Raw genomic sequence first — 21,523 nt, 5'->3', positions numbered from 1 at the left:
AGGTTTGATCCTAAGCAACCCTTTCTCACCTCACCCCCAGACTCTAACGATTCCTTATTACCTCCAGGATCAAATATAAAATCCTGTTTGGCATTCAAAGCCCTTCAGAAACTGTCCCCTTTCTACCTTTCCAGTCCTGTTATACCTCACTCCCTACTATGTAGTCTTTAATCCACTGACACTGGCCATCTTGTTGCCCTTGAACAAGACATTCCATCTTCCAACTCTGGACAGTTTTACTGGTTTGGAATGCTCTCCTTCCTCTTTTTCTGCTTCCTGGCTTCCTTAATGTCCCAGCTAAAATATCATCTTCTATAAGACATCTTTCCCAGTCCCCTTTTTATGCTTCCTCTCTGGTTGCTTCCTATTTATTATCTATCTATCTATCTATCTATCTATCTATCTATCTATCTATCTATCTATCTATCTATCTATAGCTTGTTTGTGTGTGGTTGTTTATATGTGGCTTTCCTCATTGGATTGTGAGCTCCTCTTAGGCAAGGATTGTCTTTTGTCCTTATCTGTATTCCCCAGTGCTTAGCAGAGTGCCTGGTTCATGATAGAATCTTCATAAATGCTTATTGACTGACTTCTAAGTTCTTGGTTCTCCTACATGCTCTCAGAGAACTTAGCTGTCACTCACCCATTGACTCTGTCCTTTTGGGAGAGCTAATCAGATTCTCATGATAGTGTAGGAGTTTTGCCTGCAGCATTGAATCAAGCTATATATCTCACTCCCCCATTCTTCTTAGGAAAGCTTCCCTTCATCTTGTAACCATTGATTTTCATTCAAGGTCTCTTACAAAACTTTCTCTATAAAATTTTATTCACAGTAATAGTAACAATTAAAGATGGCTAATATGAATATACCTAAGTTTTCTTAGCTTAAAACTCATCCCATTTTGACCCTCCGGTGGTAATTAGAGCAAAATCCTGGAGGTCCAATCACTCTGCCAATTTGGGGTGGCCAAGATCACTCTCCCAAAGTTTTTCAGGGATAGCTTTATCAGCTGTGGAGACCACTATAAGTTTATATGTGGAGTTTATATGCGGTGGAGCATGCATGCTACCTAAAAATAGAAAAATGATATGACCAGGACCTTATAATGAATTAGGGAAGTAGGTAGGCCATATATCTGAATAAGCATGATATAGGGGATGAGCTATAGATGAGCTAAAAGTTTCATGAGAAATGACACCTGAATGGGTCTAGAAGGTAGAGAAGAATTTCAGCAGGGAGAAGAAAGAAGCAAAAATCTATTCCATGAAACTAGCATTATTCTAAATTTTTTACCCTCACAGAAATTGATAAAAATATATCTTTAATACTCTAACAGCTTTACCTTCACAAAAAATTGATGAATGAATTTAATGGCAAAAGAAGGGAAGCAGTGTGGTATACTGGAAAAACCCTAGAATCAGAAGCACTGAATTTGAATCTTGACCCTGACATTCACTACCTGTGTGACTGTGGTTAAAGTATTTAACCTCTGCGCACTTCAGTTTCCTTGCATTGATGGTCTCATATGTCTGGAGTGTACTATCTCCTCATCTTTGCCTTGTAGAATCCCTAGCTTTTTCCAAAGACTAAACAAACACTGAGATTCAAATACTGTCTCCTACAGCCTTTCCTAATTTTCCCTTTTTTAAAAAAATATTTTTCCAGATTACTTGTAGATAAAATTTATAGATTTATAGTAGTAATTTTCTGACATTTTGTAATCCATGTTTTCTCCCTCCCTTCTACCACTTCCTCCTTCCCAATATAGTAAGTAACATGATATGGGTTGTACATATATGTCAACATATAATATATATTTCCATGCTTGTTATATTGTGAAAGAAGACATATATTGCTTATACTAGAGAAAAATTCATGGAAGAAATAAATAGTGAAGGATTCTATGCTTTATTCTGCATTCAGACTCTCCTGCATCACTGCATTGTTGATAATACTGATTTTCTCTCTTAAAAATACTTTACATATAATTTATACTTAGTCATGTGTATGAGTTGTATCTCCTAGTAAGGTCATTCCAATTTAGTAGTCTACAAACCCCTTGGGAGTAAGGGGATTGGATTAAAAAACTAAGGAAAGTTAAAATTTAAGGGACTTACACTAGATGAACTCTCAAATCTTTTCTATATCTAGACATGAGCCTCTCCACTTTGTTCTTAATGAAATTTTATTGTTGTTCGCTTGTTTCAGTCATGTCTGACCCTTTGTGACCCATTTTGGGGTTTTCTTGCCAAAGATACTAAAGTAATTTGTCATTTCCTTCTCCAACTCATTTTAAAGGTGGGGAAACTGTGGCACACTGGAGCAAATGACTTGATCAGGACACATAGCTAGTAAGTGTCTGAAGCCAGATTTGAACTCAGGAAGATGAGTCTTTCTGACTTTAGATCTAGCACTCTCTCCACAGTGTCACTTTGTTGTCCTTAAAGTTCCCACAATTTAAATTGAAAGGCTCTTGGGTCAGCCTCTGATAGATATTCAGACCAGCTGTCTATACAAGTTGCATTCTAAATGAAGTACTGGAAGATGAACTGTGCAGGAAGTAGGTGAGAAGGGAGGGATAAGAAACCCTCTGTTCTATTCTCTATTATTGATGAGTTAATACTTTGGCAAATTATCTCTGAATATCTCTGTCCTTATTCAGAAAACAGAAGTAGTAATGATTGCTCCACCAATATTTGGAGGGTAATTATGAGGCTCCAAAGAAGTAATTATGAATGTGAAAGCACTTTGTAAAAGGCTTTAAAGCATTAGGTAGTTGTAAAGTCATCATCATCATCATCATCATTCTTCTAATTTCTCCCAGAATTCTATTGCTGTCCTGGTTGTCAGTGGATTTTCCCTATAGCTATTATAGATTAGTTTTGAGATTTCTTAGTGGAAGAGTATTTTTAAAGCCTGGAAGGCTGCTGAAATTTTGGGAGATCAGAAGAAACCAGAGGGGAATGATTTACTTGTGGTAGCCACTGAGGTATATAATTCAGTCAAACAAAATTTGTTAAATGGGAACAATGTGTAAGGCACTGGACACACAGAAAAAGAAACCAAACAACTAAATATTCCTCACCCTAAAGGGGCTTATATTCTACCTTAGCAATGGTTCCCAACTTATTTTTTATTCTTTGAAAACCTTTCCACACGACAATAAAAAGTGTTGTTGACTCCTAGGATAATTTAATATATCACATAAAATTTTTCAATTTTTTTATTGCTTAAGGTACTATTAAAGAATTTTAAGAGTGAACCTTTTGAACCACCATTGGGAACACCCAAGGGGTTTTTGAATGGGAACCACCTTATTGGGAGATACAGCTTGTACAAGTAAGTACAAAGTATATGCAAAGAACTTTTTTTACACGGGAAGATCAGGAAAAGTCTTATAAAAGAGGTGGAATTGGAATTATACTTTGGAGAAAGCTAAGGTTTCTAAAGGTAGAAGTGAGAAGAGAGTACATTCTAGATATGTGGGACCACCTATCTAAATGCATGAAAGTAAGAGATACAATGCCACATGTGAGAAATTACTAACAGACCAGTTTCATTGGAATAACAAAAGTGGGGAGGAAAGTTATGTGAAATAAGGCTAGAATAATGGATAAGAGCAATATTGTGGAAGATAGCAAATGCTAGGCGTCTAACATTGCAATTTATCCTAACTGATTTTGTATTTTATCTGATGAAAATTTTTGAGTGGGGAAGTAAAGAGTAAAAAGTTTTATGTACTGAGTAGAGTGCCAGACCCGAAGTCAAGAAGACTCCTCTTCCTAAGTTCAAATCTGACCTCAGATACTTACTAGCTGTGTGACCCTGGACAAGTCACTTATTTTCCTCATCTGTAAAAATAGCTGGAGAAGGAAATTGAAAACCACTCCAGTGTCTCTGCCAAGAAAACCCCAAATGGGATCATGAAGTGTTAGACATGACTGAAAAATGACCTAACAAAATTTAGAATAAGAATACTTGGGTTCAAATCTTGGCTCTACCATTTATAACCTGTGTACCCTTGGCCTTTTTACTTTTCATTCCTGGGCTCCAATTTATTTTTGTAGAAAACTGAGAAGATTGGACTAATTGGTCTCTAAAATCTCTTATTGTTCTAAAATCCTATAACCTGTTATTAGGATACATTTGGGTAAAATGGTCTTTTGGTTTGTAATGTTGAATTTGACTTTTTCATAATAAGCAGAAGTCTGTTTCAGAGGTTTGAATTCCTTCATCGTGCATGTTATTTTCTAAAAAAAACCACAGATTTTTAAAAATGCCACTCTGAAGTTTGTTAAAGGCATTTCCCACCAATTATACATTTTCCTTGAAAGGCTAAATCTTTGTCTCATGAAGTAAAGATGATTATTAGTCTGCTAACTGTGATCTGTAATTTCATATATGGAACATCAAACCTTTTTGTGTTTAAAAATGTCATGCTGAACTGCCTCTTAATGAAGATTCATTTATCCTTTTCACACTGCCAAATCTAGTCCATGGGGGGATTTCCTCCTCTTGGTCCACATGAATAGGTCCCATTATTGCTAATGCAAGTTTTGCACATGCCTGATGAGGTGAATAGACTTTGAAATCATCTCCATTTAGTCTCTTGTGAAATGGTTTTCAGCTAGCTATTTCAAGATTTCAATGGTGATCTACCCTTTTTCCTGAAAATGCACAATTTGGCATTAATTTGGGGTGTCTAGTGATAGCTTCATGGTTGTGTTATTGATTAGATGGAAGTGTTCTTTTCTTTTCATTTCTTCTAGGTGGTAAAATATATATAATCTTCAAGAGACATCAAATTTAATTTCCTATAATGCTTATTCTATAGCTCACATAATTATGGCGTGCCAGCAAAACTGAATCTCTGGAGTTTGTAGTCGTCAGGTCATGGTGTTGACCATGGCTTCTCAAGATACCCAGAACTTCTTCCAGCCTCTTTCTTCTTGGATATCACGGGTATATGAAGCTGTCCAGCAAATTGGAGATACTTTATCTGCTTCCATGGTTAATTTAAGTAAGCACAACCCTCACTTTAATGGTGAACTGGACCCAGAGGTGATTGATGGTGATGTTCAGGAGAGTGATTTGCAAGATGGAGAAAAACAAAACCATGCTCAGATCAAAGGTGACATGGAATCCCTATTGCTTGAAGCTAACCAATTTCCTACTGGAACTTATAATACTGATCTTGGGAACATGCAACAAAGCCCCCTTGGGGACTCTAGTTCCATAGCATCCCAACAATCCTATCCCACATGTGATAACCCAAAGCAGCCATCTAGACTTCTTCCTGTTCTTGAGGAAGATTGCCACCTTGAAAAGCTGAAGGAGAATCTTCAACATGGCTTTGAGATCCAAGCTCCTGAATCTTTAGAAAGCAATGGAGAGCAAGGTAAGCTAATAAGCCACCATCTTTATTGTGTTCTCTCAAAAGAGCCATTCCCTCATTTTACTTTGATGTATTTTTAGTTATTATATTCATCTTTTGTAAGCATCCCAGGTGATTTTTTTACTGAGACTCTCAAGCCCTTTATGACCTTAGAACATTGAGAGATTAAGAAGATAATGTATTTGTAAGGTACCCATTCCAATCTAAAAGTTTTAGATACGGGCTGTGTTTTATAAGGGAGGAAAACACTTTGTTAACTATGAGCTCAAAATAAAGAGCCATAGAGTGCTTGGTCTTGAAATCTAAGGGACCTGGCTTGTGAGCTCCTTGAGGACAGTAACTGTTTTTTACTTCTTTTTTATCCCCAGCACATAGAACAGTGACTGGCATATAGTAGATCTTAGTAGTTGTTTTTTTTAAAACCCTTACCTTTCATCTTAGAATCAGTAATATGTATTGGTTCCAGGGCAAAAGAGTGGTAAAGGTTAGGCAATGGGGGTTAAGTGACTTGCCCAGGGTCACACAGCTAGGAAGTGTCTGAGGCCAGATTTGAACCCAGACCAGGTGCTCTATCCACTGTGCTACCTAGCTGCCTCTTAATAAATGTTTATTGATTTCCAATTGACTGTCTTAAGATCATCTTGTCCAACTTCCTCATTTTATAGATCAGGAAACTGAAGTTGATCAAAGGGCTAATAAGTGGCAGAGTCAGGATATATATCCAAATGCCTTAATTCTAAGTCATACCCATTTTCCACTGCACCTGTTGAACAGGGGGTTCTGGTGAGCTATTTGAGGAGCATCTTACGCACACGTCATTGTGATTAAAAAAAAAGCATTCTCACTTGCTTCCCTGTGTTAGGAATCTCTAGATGTTACTATATTATTCAGTGCGAAATCCTGTGCAAAATCTATCCTTATTGCAGGATTTTTAGTTGACAACACTCCAAGAACACTTCTCACAGTGTTTTACTGAGATGTTTGATGACAGTAACCAGAAAAATCATTGCAATAGGAACAGTTCCCCTTTCTTTTATTGGGAAAAATTAAGTGAAATACTCAACGCACATTGCACACAAATCCTGCATACTCCTTTACGGTGTTATCACATAGCACACAATAGGTGTTCACTCAATGTTTGATAGCTAACATTTATATAACTCTTTAAGATTTGCATATATATCACACACACATAAATACACACACACATATATATTCATTTTATCTTTACAATAACTACAGGAAACAGAGTTCACTTCCCTTTCCTTCATTTTATAATCTTGCTGCGCTGGTATGAATTGGTTAGTTTCAGAGAATACTCTGAACAGGGAATTCCATCTTTCATCTCTATGTCTAGCCATCCCCTATGCCTAGAACCCTCTGCGCTCTTCTCAGACATCATAGTTTCTCTGACTTCTTCCACAACTCATCTCAAATCTAATCTCTTCAGGGACCTTGCCTGGTCCCCCCAGCTTTCTTTCTCTAATTGCCTTCCATCTATTTTGTTTTTATCTTGAAACAATAATAGTTTCTATTTATTTAGTACCTTAAGGTTTGCAAAACACTTTACAAAATACAAAGAATCCCAATAGCTTAAAACTGCCCATGTTATTGGATTTAAATCTCATCAAGATCTTGGTAAGTAGGGATGGTTATCATCACCCTCCTCCTCCTCCTCCTCCTTTTACAGATGAGGAAACAGAGGCAACAGTGAAGTGACTTGCCCAGAGTCATACAGATAGTGTCAGAAGCCAGATTTGATACCTTCTATTCCTAACTCTAAGTGCAATGCTCTTTTTCTATGTAATCTAGCTACCTGATTCTTTTTTCCATAATGATAGCTATACTTTGAGGAAACCAAACCAAAGTCTGACACAGCTTAATATTTCCTATGCTTTTATGCTTTTTAGAACTGTAGTGATGGAGGGCTAATTGAAGGATGGAGATTTCAGTCAAGTAGGAAAATTGGTATGTACAAGCACAAGGTTTGACTTGAAAGTAATAGCACAGATTCCCAGCACTATCAATGGCAGTTCTACCTAGGTACTATTGAATTCCTTTCTTTGTGGGTCCAAGAATTACCTTTAGTGTATATGACATGTTGGAACAACACTAATGAATTCTACAAAAACATGCTGTTTGATGAAATATCTTTATAGAAGGCAACGAGTTCCACAGAAATAGTGTTGGGTCCTCTTAAATATTTTTTGTCTGGATTTATTATATTGGTGTTTAGAGAACTCTTGATCAGGAAATTCTCCAGTTGCAATTAGGCAACTTGGAGTCTCAGAGAGTCACCTAAATCATGGAGAAGTTAAATAATTTAAATAAATATTGAATTTAGAGTTAGAAATTCATATTCTGCCTTAACCTCTTACTTGCTATGTGACCCTGGGGCAAGTCACTTAACCTCCTTTCTCATTTTCTAATCTGTAAAACAGGGATAGTAATGGCACCATCTACCTCTTGGGATTATTGTGAGGATCAAAAGGGATAACATAAGTAAGGATTTTGTAAACCTGAAAGTGCTGTATAAGTAAATATATACATAATAAATATAAATAAATATTTTAGTGCTATATGTATATAATTAGATAGATAAATGGATACATTCACTGCCACACAGCACTATTAGTTGTGGTCCTGGATCTTAGGTCCTCCTGAATCCAAAACCAATCTGCTGTACTACGCAGCTTCTATCAGAGGATCATAGAGAGAGGATGGGAGGGAATTTAGAGGTTTATTAAAAGTCCAACCACCTCATTTAACAGAAGACACTGATGCTTGGATATGTGAAATGAAATAAATCAAGGGGCAAGTTGCAAAGCCAGGAGTTAAAGCCAGGTCTCCTGACTTCAAATCCAGTGATCTTTCTAGGGCATCACACTGCCTCTTGTAAAAGAAGATCAACAAAATGATTAAATAGTGGAATTTTATGACTTTACAATGGGATTATGTTATACTGCATTAGAGATGTTATTGTGAAATGTTGTTGGCAGGGGCAAACTTAGAGGAAGGAGAGAGAAAAAGAAATCTTCCCTTCTCCCTTGTGACACAGGCAGTCTGTATTCTGGGAACACTCTTGCAGTCTATCAAATGAGGTAATATATTTGTAAAAAGGGACACACACAGGCGCCATAAAAACGCTTATTCCCTTCCTCTCTGCTGTATCCCCTTTTCAAGGATGACAGTCATATTTACCTTTGCAAAGGGCATTTCTCCAAGCATTATTTAATGATAAGGAAAAGTACTTCCACAGTCTTCACACCATTCTACTGATGCTCCTCTATCTTTATCTATATTAAAGTAGTGCTAAAGGTCTAGCTTGAATTAGTGAAAACCAACTAATTTTTTTGTGATTGTGTAATGTCTAAGCTTTGCAAACTCTGTGAGGGCAGAATTTTGTTGCATTTTTGCTATTCCTATCTAAATCAATAACTGATACTTAACAGGGACTCAATAAATACTTGTTGAATATTGAATAATATTCCAAATCAGATGAACTAAAAAATAATAACCTGAGATAATCTCCAAAAACTTTCATTGCACTATATCTGGGCTAACAGTTGAATTTCTTAGTTTTGAATATAAATCTTTTTACATTTCTCAGCAAAATCTTATTCATGACTTGGGGATGGGGGAAGAAATATAGATATATTTAAATAATTTTAAAATATTTTAAAAAATATTTTAAAATATATCATTTGATAAATGCCTGTTATAGTTTTTCATGCAAGTTTGTACAGTCATTAAATTAATAAAATAAATTTTAATAACATAAATTATGAAAATAGCTCCTTGCACAGTGGATGGACAATAGTAGATACTTAATTAGCATTCATTGCTAGATAGACTAGTCATCCTCACAGGGTAATAGAGAATCTACATTAACTAGATGAGGCTTACTGCCTGCTATGAAGCTCAGGAAAGTAGGACTTTTATACGATCGGACAGAACAGAAAAGTCATTCAAAATGTATTCTCAATGGAAAATACTAGGTCCTCAACTTCTCACTAAATAAATATACTTCTCTTAGTCAAAAAGGAGAAAGCAAGCAAAGGATGTAAAATAATCTATAAGGCAGATAGAACCCTAATCCATTCAGGACTCTAAGAATGAAAGTTAAACTTTTGGATTACACTTTGAAACCCATTACCAGTCATTTTATTCTCCAACCCATCTAAAGTCCCTGACAATATAAATTGAATAAAAATGTTGTTTGTGGGTAACTGAATGGCATCTAAACAATATTTCCTTTTGGAGGTGTTCTGTTATACTGAGAATTTCCTAAAATATTCATGGGAACTTTATTCCTTCTTAGTGATTTAAACATTTTAGTAACCGAACACATTATGGGCTCATTTCTTTTGTTTTGGATACAATATTATTGAAGCCCCCAAAAGATGAAAGATTGAGAAAGAAACAGAATAAAAGAAAGCAAAATATGTATGGTCAAGAAAAGGGGGAAGAAATAAATGCTGAATCCTGGGAAGCTACCAAAGTCAGAATATGCTTCTTGCCCTCAAACTAGTTGAGAAACTTACAGTTTTGTTAATTTATTCCAAAGGGTCATAAAATGTCTTGAATGCTGTTGCTTCTTAGAATTAGCTGGAGATAACAGAATTAGAAGATAGATTTTTTGTGTGTGTGTTTGTAGGGGGAAGGACCAGGGAGGGAAATGTTAACTTATACTTTTCCAAGCTACATAAAACTAATTTATCAATAACTTGTTGAAAACAGAATTCATTCTCTCTGTAAGGTTGATTTAAACAAAGCAAGAATAAAAGAGGTGAAGAAGTGGTCTAGTCTATCGATCCCACAAGGCATCCACTCCATTGTCTTCACTTTCTTCTAACAAAATGGGAGCTGTGAATGCTATATAGGATTTAGGATGAAACAGACACTCTAGACTAATTCACTCAGGATGTTATAGATGGAGGAACATGCTTAAATTGACTCTCGAGGACTTCTAGCTTCCTTGATTTCCCTGATGTGATATAAACATATTCTTCAAATTCAAGTATTTTACTCTCAGTAAACAAAATCTCATTTCCTCTCATCTCTCTCTTAGAAACAAACTACAAAAACACAAGTGTTTATTCACTTCATAATTCCTTCCAATTTTTTGCATATAAACAAAGACAGGAATGTTAGTGTGTGAGTAGGACAATATGCTAATGTCTATGCATTTCACCTGAGGGTTAAAGTGTTTTGAAGTGTCAGTATATCTGAACTGTCCTTCAATATTTGCTCTGGCTTTTTCTTAATCTTAAGGTAAAACACAGGGGTGGTCTAGCTCTTCTCTACTCAAGGGAGACATTCAGAAACATGCCAGCAAATGGTAGTATTTTAGCAGTAATTTATACCTCCACGACTTAAAAAAAATCCACAAAACAAAATGGCTTTGTGAAGCAAGCCTTTCCACTTTAACCTTGAATTCTTTTCAGAATGTTGTGTCTTGATTTTATTTTTACTTAATCCACCATGTTTTTACTCCACAAAAGAAGATTTTAAGCTAAATTGGCCCCAAACAAGAGGGATGCTGAATGCTTTTTGTTACCATGGAAACAATTCTGGGCACTTACTGAGGACCTGGTTGCCAATAGTAATGTAACAGAGAAAATAGATACACTTCATTTAGTGGTCGCCAATGATTAAGAGGCAGAGAGACCACTTATAGAGTCATGCCAATATAGGCTTTACAGTTTAAAAAACCAAAAAACCAAAACACCAGACTCTCAGTAAAGCAGCATTTATGACACCTTTGATATGTGTTGGGAAGGAGATATAACTGCAGTTAAAATTCATATTTGTTTTCCATTTGGCATCTTATATCATTTTTTAAAGGCTGGTTTTTAACCACATGTATTTGTTTCCAAGAAATATGCTCACTATTTCCTGAAATAGACCTTCTAATGGAATTAATGTGTTCCAAGTACATTGGAGTATGGAACTTTAAAAACAATTTTTGGCTAAATGGAATGTAAAGAAAAACATCAAACAGCAGGCTTTGAAAACTTGATGAAGTAATTTGACTTTTCTCTTAGTATACTGCACTAGGCTAATGTGGCATCTGATGACTGGAGGAAAGTCTTATAGGGTCCCCACCAGCTGGTATTCACCCTAAGTGGGGAGGTATTTTTGTTTCTATCAATATATTTGGCTTTCTTGTGGCTTCTGGAGTGCTAATGGTGTTGGTGGATCATATATTACTGGTCTTTATACCTGTTACAACTTTGCGCAGATTAACCCATATTCTAGCACTGTTAATGGATAGCACCACCTCTTTTTGCCCCTTCTCTTCTGGGGTTTTATTTCTCAGTTATGAACTCATAAGCATGTTCCATAATAACCTCATCTCCATTCTGCAAGAATGAGGCATTCCAAATCTGCCTAACTGCCCACTGTTGCTCAGGAAAACCCAAATGAGTATTTCTGTCACAGCTTTAGAGACAGCAAAAAATTCTTTTTGAGTTGTTAGTATCTAACATGAATACAATGTTTAAAGAAATATAGATATTAGCAAATGCTTTGAAAGATGATCCTCAGAGTTTATATAGCACTAAGTTTTAAGAAATACAGATGGTTATTATTTCTCTTACTTATTTTTGCTAGTTCCATCACTTTTCCTCTGAATAACTATAGATTTAATTTAATCTTTCAGAATTGAACAGAAATAGAATGAATTAGAAAGAAAGAATGTCTTGTATTAAAAGAAGAAAATGCTCATTTGGCTCTCTTCTCTCTATATACTTTCCCCCCTAGCCTTCTCCTTCTATGACTTTAACTATTCCCTTTTTCAGTGCAGGTAATTTTCAAATCTGTGACTGTCTTGTTCTCTCCTCTTAGCTCCAGATAATAGTAGCTAACATTTATTATACATCGATTGTGCATAAAGCTTTAAACACTCATCTCAGTTTGGATGTCTCACCAGCTCCTTGAGCTCATCAATTCCAAAACTGAATTAATCTTTTCCTCTAAATTTTCCCTTTTTAATGATCTAACTATTTCTGTTAATTTTAGGTTTGTCTCTTACTCTCTTGTCTCTTTTGCTTCTAACATCAATTAGATCAATCTCATTTTAGCCAATCAGTTGCCAGCTCCTATCCATTCCATCTCTGTAATTTCTGTTGAGTATGCCTCCCACTCCCGCCCCTCACTATCCCTACTGTTATCACTCTAGTATAGACCTTTATCATCTGCCTGAACTGTTGCAATTGCCTCCACTCTCTACCTACCTCTAATTTATATACCTCATAAAAATGTCAAAATAATATTTCCTGGAAATTTATCAGACCCTGTCAACCTCTGCTCAAAAATCTTTTTTTAAGTCCAGTAATATTTTATTTTTTCTCAATTATATATAAAAAGAGCTTAAACATTTATTTTCTCACATTTTCAATTCCAGATTTTCTACTTTCTTCCCTTCCCCCTCCCTGAGATAATAGTAAACAATTAAATGGAGATTATACATGATTTAGATTATACCTATGCAAAACATATTTCCAAATCTGTCATCTTGTGGAAAAAGAAACATATAAAATCCCATTGAGAAAATTAAATGAAAAATGGCATGCTTTAATTTGATTTCAGACTCTATCAATTCTTTCTCTGGATGTGGATAGCATTTTTCATGAGTCCTTTGGCATTGTCTTGAATCACTGTATTGCAGAGAATAACTAGTTCTTTACAGTGGATCCTCGTTATAATATATTGTTACTGTTTACAATGTTCTCCTGGTTCTGCTTACTTCACTTTGCATCAGTTTATATGTCTTTCCAGGTTTTTCTGAAATCATCCTGCTCATGAGTTTTTAGCACAACAGAATTCCATTCCAATCATATGACAATACTTGTTCAACCTTTTCCCAATTGAGCTCCCATCATGCTCAATTTCCAAATCTTTGCCACCACAAAAAGAACTGCTATAAATATTTTTATAGAAATATATCCTCCCTCTCTCTCCCTTTTGTGATATCTTTGGGATATAGACTTAGTAGTGATATTGCTAGATCAAGGGGTATGCACAGTTTTTTAACCCACTTTGAGTGTAGTCCCAAATTTCTGCTAGAAAATCTTCAGAGGCTTCCTATATATCAAGAAAAAGTCTTTAGCTTTATCTGTCTGGCATTCAAGGTCTCTCTTCCCCTCCTAATAATAGCATTTATATAGCACTTTGAAATTTGTTAGGTTATTTACATATATCATCACATTTGATCCTCAGAAGAACCCAGTGAAATTAGCTGCTATTATTTATTACCATTTCACAGATAAGGAAACTGTGACCTTCCAGGATCAGAGCGAGTAGATCCTTGAGGCTCAATTTGAATTCAGGTCTTGATTTCAAGATCAGTACTCTGGCCAGTGCTCCTTCTTGCTGCCTCTCTATCTTTCATTCTCTTTCTCTTCCTTGTTTTATCCTCTCTTAATTTCATACAGTCTTTATTCTAGACAAACTGGGCAAGTCTGTCCTTGAATGCCTTCTTTTGCCTTTATGTCTCTGTTCAGGCTATTCCTTATGTTGGGAATGACCTCACTCCCTCTCACTGATTGTTGAATTCCTTTTCATACTTTAAAGTACAAATTAAATGCAACTTTCTCCAGGCCTGAGATCTAAACCTATCTCCTCCCCTCTCCAGGCCTGGTTCTCTATCCATTGAGCTGCCCCAGACATTATTAAATTTCAGTGAGATCATTTACACCTCAAAAATGATCAGAAAATCAGTATTTAATTTATTGCTTTGTTGATTGTCTAGACCTTAAAAAGAGTTAATGATAGAAATCATATTGAAAGGTTTGTGTACATACATTTTCCCCTCAGGAGCTGGGTTGTTAAATGTTTATCATTGTACCCCTGGACTCAGGCCACAGAGTTAATTAACAATTAAGCAATCAGTACTGGATAAATGACTTAATCAAGTATTCTCAATTAATAGACAAATGACAAACTGGAAAGTTGTTTTTTGTGATATGGTCCAGGAACCCATGAATTTTATCATTGGCATTTGATTAAGACTTTGATGATATGATTTTCAAATCAGTATCTGATGTGGATCTAGGCAGACAAGTCAACATTTTTGGGATTCAAATTGTGATTTTGATGTACAATGACAATTATATAAATCGAACAAAGTGAAATTTACAAGGAATGATTAAAGAAATCCTATACATGCTAAAAAAAAACTGCCCAAGAGGAGAATGGGGTTGATATTGAGGTACAGAAGTTCATGTGAAAAAGACCTGGAGTTTTTAGAAAACTTCAAGTTTAATCAGTGTCAGTTAGAGTGTGATGTGGTAACTACAAAGTACTGTAATGTCAGATTGGGCTGCATTAATAGAAGCATGTTATTCTAAATGAGTCGACCATCCTATAAGATCCTATAAACTATAGCATACTGTCCTGGGAGGATCACATCAAGGACCTTAGTTCTGGGTGTCCTTTTTTAGGAAGGAAATTCAAACATGCTCCCAGAAGAGGGTGATTGGTTTAAAATGATGAAGATAGATGAGAGATGGTTGAAATAATTAATGACATAAGATTGGGAAAGCTATGACTCAAGTCAGAAAGATAGGTTGGACCCAAATTGTGGATTGTTGCAAATGCCAGAATCAGGAGTTTTATCTTATTCAATAAACAATGCAGAAATACTGAAAATTTTCATCTAAAAATTAGAATAAACCAGATGCAACCAAAATTAGAAGGGAATCAACAAATTGGGAAAAAGTCTTCATAACAAAAAACTCTGACAAAGGTCTAATTACTTAAATATATAAGGAGCTAAATCAATTGTACAAAAAAAAAGCAAGCCATTCCCCAATTAATAAATGGACAAGGGACATGAATAGGCAATTTTCAGACAAAGAAATCAAAACTCTCAATACATGAGAAAGTGTTCTAAATCTCTTATAATTAGAGAAATGCAAATCAAAACAACTCTGAGGTATCACCTCACACCTAGCAGATTGGCTAACAGGACAGCAAAGCAAAGTGGTGAATGTTGGAGGGGATGTGGCAAAATTGGGACATTAATGCATTGCTGGTGGAGTTGTGAATCTGGATGCAATTTGGAACTATGCTCAAAGGGCTATAAAAGAATACCTGCCCTTTGATCCAGCCATACCATTGTTGGTTTGTACCCCAAAGAGATCATAGATAAACAGACTTGTACGAAAATATTTATAGCCGCGCTCTTTGTGGTGGCAAAAAATTGGAAAATGAGAGAATGTCCTTCGATTGGGGAATGGCTGAACAAATTGTGGTATCTTTTGGTGATGGAAAACTATTGTGCTCAAAGGAATAAAGAACTGGAGGAATTCCATGTGAACTGGAATGACCTCCAGGAAAGGAGCAGATCCAGGAGAACATTGTACACAGAGACTGATACACTGTGGCACAATAGAACATAACGGACTTCTCTACTAGCAGCAAGAGTAAGGCTGAGGGACTTATGAGAAAGAAAACTAGCCACATTCAGAGGAAGAACTGTGGCAGTAGAAACACAGAAGAAAAACAACTGCTTGAACCCATGGGCTGATGGGGATATGATTGGGGATGTAGACACTAAATGATAACTCTAGTCCAACTATCAATAATATGGAATTAGGTCTTAATCAATGATACATGTAAAACCCAGTGGACTTGTATGTTGGCTAAGGGGGGGTTAGGGAGGTTTTGGGGGAGAGGGAAAGAACATGAAACATGTAATTATGGGAAAATATTCAAAATAAAAATTAAAAAAACAAAAACAAAAAACAAGTGGAATGTATTTGGCAGAATCCCAGATTGCATTGTTGGCTCAATCCTTCAAGGTGTTCTGAATTCTGCAAGATATGAAAATACTTGCCTAATATCCAGTGTTCAGTATGTTGGAAGGTTTGATACCTTTTGATATCTGACAAAATGCAGAGTAGTTATCACATACATTTTGCTTTTATTTTTTGGCTTCAAGGGATATTCAGTATCAAGACTTAATTGACAATTACATCCTTCTTTCCATTTCATAACAATTTCTTTCACTTTCTTCTGTACTTGACACAGAATTAAAGTGATATTCTGTTAGTAGTTCTCTAGACATTTCTTTTGCATGCATCACAGTCTCTTTTGTATTAGTTCTTTCTTTTCCCCTCTTCAGATTGTAGTATATGTGGGCCATGTGCTGTATAGAATTTCCAGATAAGCACATAAAGTTCAGTGATTTCTAAAGAAATTAACCATAGACTCTTGAGGGAGTTCTTGAAGTTGAACAGAAAACATGCTCATCAAATACTATGCTTATTGCACTTCTAGCTCAAAGAAAACACCACTATTTAATAGCTTATTTCTTTCATAATATACTTTCAGAATCCATAATCACTCTAACCCACAGTGTTTTCCAACAGAACTTCATTGTCCAAGTATATTTATCTGCAATCTTTTCTTTTCTTTTTCTGTGATGATAATGCTTACAATAAGGTGGAATAATGGAATGAAGTGGGCCTGGTGCCAGTTCAAATTTTGGTTCTGACATTTACTAGCTGTGTGAACCCAGTTGTTTTTAATCTTTATGAATTCTAATTCCCCCATCTGTAAAAATGGAATTATAATCCTTACACACACTACTTCATAAGATTGGTGTGAGGAGAGAGCTCTGTGAACCTTAAAAAATGTTGAAACTCTGAACTAATGTTGTACAAAGAGCTTTTGCTTATTTTTTCTTTTCTATAAACCTCTTAGATAAAAATAACTTTAATATTTCTCTTCCTCTTCCCTCCCCTCTCCTCTTCCTTTCCCTCTTCCCTTCCTTTTCCTTCCCTTCCCTTCCCTTCCCACTTTTCCTTTTTTCTCTTCTCTTTGTTTCCTGTCTTTTAATTTCCTTTTTTTCTTTAGCTAATTTCTAAGGATAAAACCAAAAAATTCCCACTGAAAAAGATGAGAAGAGGGATTATTCTAACTTTCCCCATTTTAATTTTTTGAAAAATTTTTAGACCTTCATATTTTTTAGTCATTTTGCCATTCAGTTTAGATCAGTTTATAAAAACCCTTACAACGTAGTATATTAATATAGGTAATGGGTCTGTGATTTTAGTTTGAGTTAACAAAATAATAAAAATAATCATGCATTTCCATGATGTTTTACAATGTACAAAATGTTTCCTTAAAATATTCCCATGAGGTTGTTGGGGTAGATATTATCCTCTTTTGCAAATGAGAAAACAAAGGCTTAAAAAGGTTAAGTGGCTTGCTCAATGTTAATACTAATAAGAAGTGGCAGAAGTGGGATTTTCTGATGCGAAGTCCAATGTGCATTCTACTCTACTCTCCTTGCTTCCAAATAGTAATTTAAATTATATATGATGAAAACTTCCAGAAAGTCTTTATTCAATTGTTTTTTGTATTACTGCAATTTTTCCACAATTTCTACAATGACAATAGAAATAGTTAAGAAAAACAAACCAACATATTTGGCACTTGTGTTCTACTCTCTCTTTGATTAAATGGAGTTACCTGGCATATAGTATGTACTTAATAAATATTTATTAACTGATATCATCAGTGTTGTTTTCATTTACATTATTGGAGTTAGCCAGTAAATTGTTCTCTTGGTTTGCTTATTTTTCTTTGTCTCTAGTTCATAGGAGCCTTTATAAGTTGCCATAAATTCTTCATGTTATTTGTTTCTTTTAGTCCCAAAATACTCCATTATATTCCCATACCATCTATTGTTCAGACACTTCCTGATTGATGTACAGGTGCTTTGTTTTTAGTTTTTTTGCTGCCATGAAGAGAAAATATTACAATAAATTTTTTCATATATATGAGATCTTTCATTCTCTTTGAATTTCTTGGAGGTATATTCCCAATAGTATTATTTCTGGAAAAAGGGTACATATAGTTAAATGACTTTTCCTATAGTTCCTAGTTGTTTTCTAGAATGGATGGACAAATTCACAGTTCCACTAACATTGCATTAGTGTTCCCATTATTACAGTATTTCCAAAGGCTATTCAACTTTGATAATTTTCATTTTCTTTAATCTTTGGCAATATTATGAGTGTGATGTGAAACGTTTAGAGTTCTGATTTGCATTTGCAGGGTTCTTAAATATGGTTATTGATGGTTTACATGTCTTCTTTTGGAAAACTGCCTGTTCATATCTTTTGACAACTAATTTATTGGAGAACACTTATTCTTTCTTGATGTCCAAGGGAGAAGTATCCATTACAGTTTCACAGTTCCTGAATGCAGTCCAAAAGAAATTAAAATGAAATTGGGAAATACTTAACAAAATAAATAAAAATACCAATAAATAAAAACCCAATAAAAGATTACATGTTCAAACTAAGTCAATATATGGCTCACAGGAATCCATATGTGAAGATTAATGGCCCCCATTTCCATTTGAATTCTACATCATTGGTCTAAAAAGCACTCTATACTTAAGTAGTTAAAATTTTAAACTTCTCATAGAAGTTTTAAAAAAATTTTTTTAAACATTTACTAATATTTATTTTTTAGAAAAGTTAACATGGTTACATAATTCATGCTCTTACTTTCCCCTTAACTCCCCGAGGTCCCCCCCCCACAATGGCTGATGCGTATTTCCACTGGTTTAAATACGTGTCATTGATCAAGACCTATTTCCAAATTGTTGATAGTTGCATTGGTGTAGTAGTTTTGAGTCTACATCACCAATCATGTCCACCTCAACCCACGTGTTCAAGCAGTTGTTTTTCTTCTGTTTCCTCTCCTGTAGTTCTTCCTCTGAATGTGGGTGGCGTTCTTTACCATAAATCCCTCAGAATTGTCCTGGGTCATTGCATTGCTGCAAGTACAGAAGTCCATTACATTCTATTTTACCACAGTGCATTGATCTCTGTGTACAATGTCCTTCTGGCTCTGCTCCTTTTGCTCTGCATCAATTCCTGGAGGTCTTTCCAGTTCACATGGAATTCCTCCAGTTTGTTATTCCTTTGAGCACAATAGTATTCCATCACCAGCATATACCACAATTTGTTCAGCCATTCCCCAATTGAAGGATATACCTTCCTTTTCCAGTTTTTTTGCCACCACAAAAAGCATGGCTATAAATATTTTCGTACAAGTCTGTTTATCTATGATCTCTTTGGGGTACAAACCCAAAAATGGTATGGCAGGATCAAAGGGCAGGCATTCTTTTATAGCCCTTTGAGCATAGTTCCAAATTGCCAGCCAGAATGGTTGGATCAGTTCACAACTCCACCAGCAATGCATTAATGTCCCAATTTTGCCACATCCCCTCCAGCATTCATTACTCTCCCCTTCTTTCATTTTAGCCAATCTGCTAGGTGTGAGGTGATACCTCAGAGTTGTTTTGATTTGCATTTCTCTAATTATTATAGATTTAGAACATTTTCTCATGTGCTTATTGATACTTTTGATTTCTTTATCTGAAAATTGCCTATTCATGTATCTTGCCCATTATCAATTGGGGAATGGCTTGATTTTTTTATACAATTGATTTAACTCTTTGTATATTTGAGTAATTAGACCCCTGTCAGAGTTTTTTGTTATAAAGATTTTTTTCCAATTTGTTGTTTCTCTTCTGATTTTGGCTATATTGTTTTTGTTTGTACAAAAGCTTTTTAGTTTGATATAATCAAAACCATTTATTTTACATTTTGTAATTTTCTCTAACTCTTGCTTGGTTTTAAAATCTTTCCTTTCCCAGAGCTCTGACAAGTAAACTATTCTATGTTCACTTAACTTATGTATAGTTTCCCTCTTTATATTCAAGTCATTCACCCATTCTGAATTTATCTTGGTGTAGGGTGTGAGATGTTGATCTAAACCTAATCTCTCCCATATTGTTTTCCATATTTCCCAGCAGTTTTTGTCAAATAGTGGATTTTTGTCCCAAAAGTTGGGCTCTTTGGGTTTATCATACACTGTCTTGCTGATGTCACTTACCCCAAGTCTATTCCACTGATCCTCCCTTCTGTCTCTTAGCCAGTACCATATTGTTTTGAGGACTGCTGCTTTATAGTATAGTTTAATATCTGGTACTGCTAGGCCCCCTTCTTTCACATTTTTTTCATTATTTCCCTTGATATTCTTGATCTTTTGTTATTCCAGATGAACTTTGTTATAGTTTTTCCTAATTCAGTAAAAATGTTTTTACTCATAGAAGTTTTGAGGCCAAAATGGAAACATGATAGGACACAGGAATAAATGATGGTCTAGGGCAGTGTTGGCAAACCTTTTAGAGATTGTGTGACAGAACTTCACCCCTCCCCCCATTACCCTGGACAGAGGAGGGAGGAAGTGATCACCTTAGACTGCTGGGCAGAGGGGCAGGACATGTGAAAAATGTCCTTGGGCTCTGTGGAGTGGGAGAATGGAACAGTCCCCTATGGCACGCAGGGGCACACATGCAATGGGTTTGCCAATATGGGTCTAGGGAATATGGTATTTGTTGAGTCTAGATATTTGTAAAAAAAGTTCAATATTATAAATATGCTGATCCTACTTTTATCTGGCTTTGAAATCCAAAGCTACTTCCACTTGCCATAGATTTACTTACAAAAAAATGAACCCCAAAACTCTATCCCATCCTAACTTGAGAAGAAAAAAACATAGGTCATCCATATATATAGAAATCCCAAGAACTAAGATCATAAAAAATATAGGATATAGAAATGGAAAGAGTCAGAGAAAACTTCTAATCCACTTTCTTTATTTCGCAGAAGCCCTGAGTATTTTATCCAAGGTCACAGTAAGCAGCAGAGCAGGGATTCAAATTTACTTTCTCTGATCACAAATTCAGGGCTATCTCCTGCTGTTGTGTTCTTTTTAGCAGGGATGGTCATGGTTAGAGCACCTAAAGTTTTTACAAATTCAATTTCACTGACATTCTCTGACTTTAATATTTGCTCTAAGAGTCAAAGATGTGTAAAAGTTCAATTGGATTTTTAGATCTCAGTAATAAATAGTTTCTAACAGTAATTTCAGTTTCTTTTCTTAAATCAGACAGAACAAGACTAAACTTAAAAATCAGTGTGAGTTTATATCAGTACTTAAGAGCGAATGTGGGTGGAGGATTAAGCCTGTAATTTTTAATATAAACTTTCTGCCTTTCTTTTGATTCCCCCCACATCTTCTTGGAGCCCTTT

At 35.4% G+C, this 21,523-nt stretch overlaps 1 protein-coding gene across 2 annotated transcripts in view; it reads left to right on the top strand.

Annotated features, from left to right (window-relative positions):
* Positions 1–4,894: 4,894 nt before the first annotated feature.
* SYT16 (synaptotagmin 16) overlaps positions 4,895–21,523 on the top strand; it is a 120,010-nt gene continuing 103,381 nt past the window's right edge. For both annotated transcript variants that reach the window (XM_044662011.1, XM_044662010.1), the window contains exon 1: positions 4,895–5,399. In XM_044662011.1, the coding sequence (XP_044517946.1) occupies positions 4,895–5,399 (505 nt within the window). The remainder of the gene's footprint in view (positions 5,400–21,523) is intronic.

Source organism: Gracilinanus agilis, chromosome 2 (genome assembly GCF_016433145.1).
Source record: "Gracilinanus agilis isolate LMUSP501 chromosome 2, AgileGrace, whole genome shotgun sequence".
NCBI classification, from domain to species: domain Eukaryota; kingdom Metazoa; phylum Chordata; class Mammalia; order Didelphimorphia; family Didelphidae; genus Gracilinanus; species Gracilinanus agilis.
The sequence above is the reverse complement of the archived record's forward strand: the minus strand, read 5'-3'. Positions and strand labels throughout refer to the sequence as shown.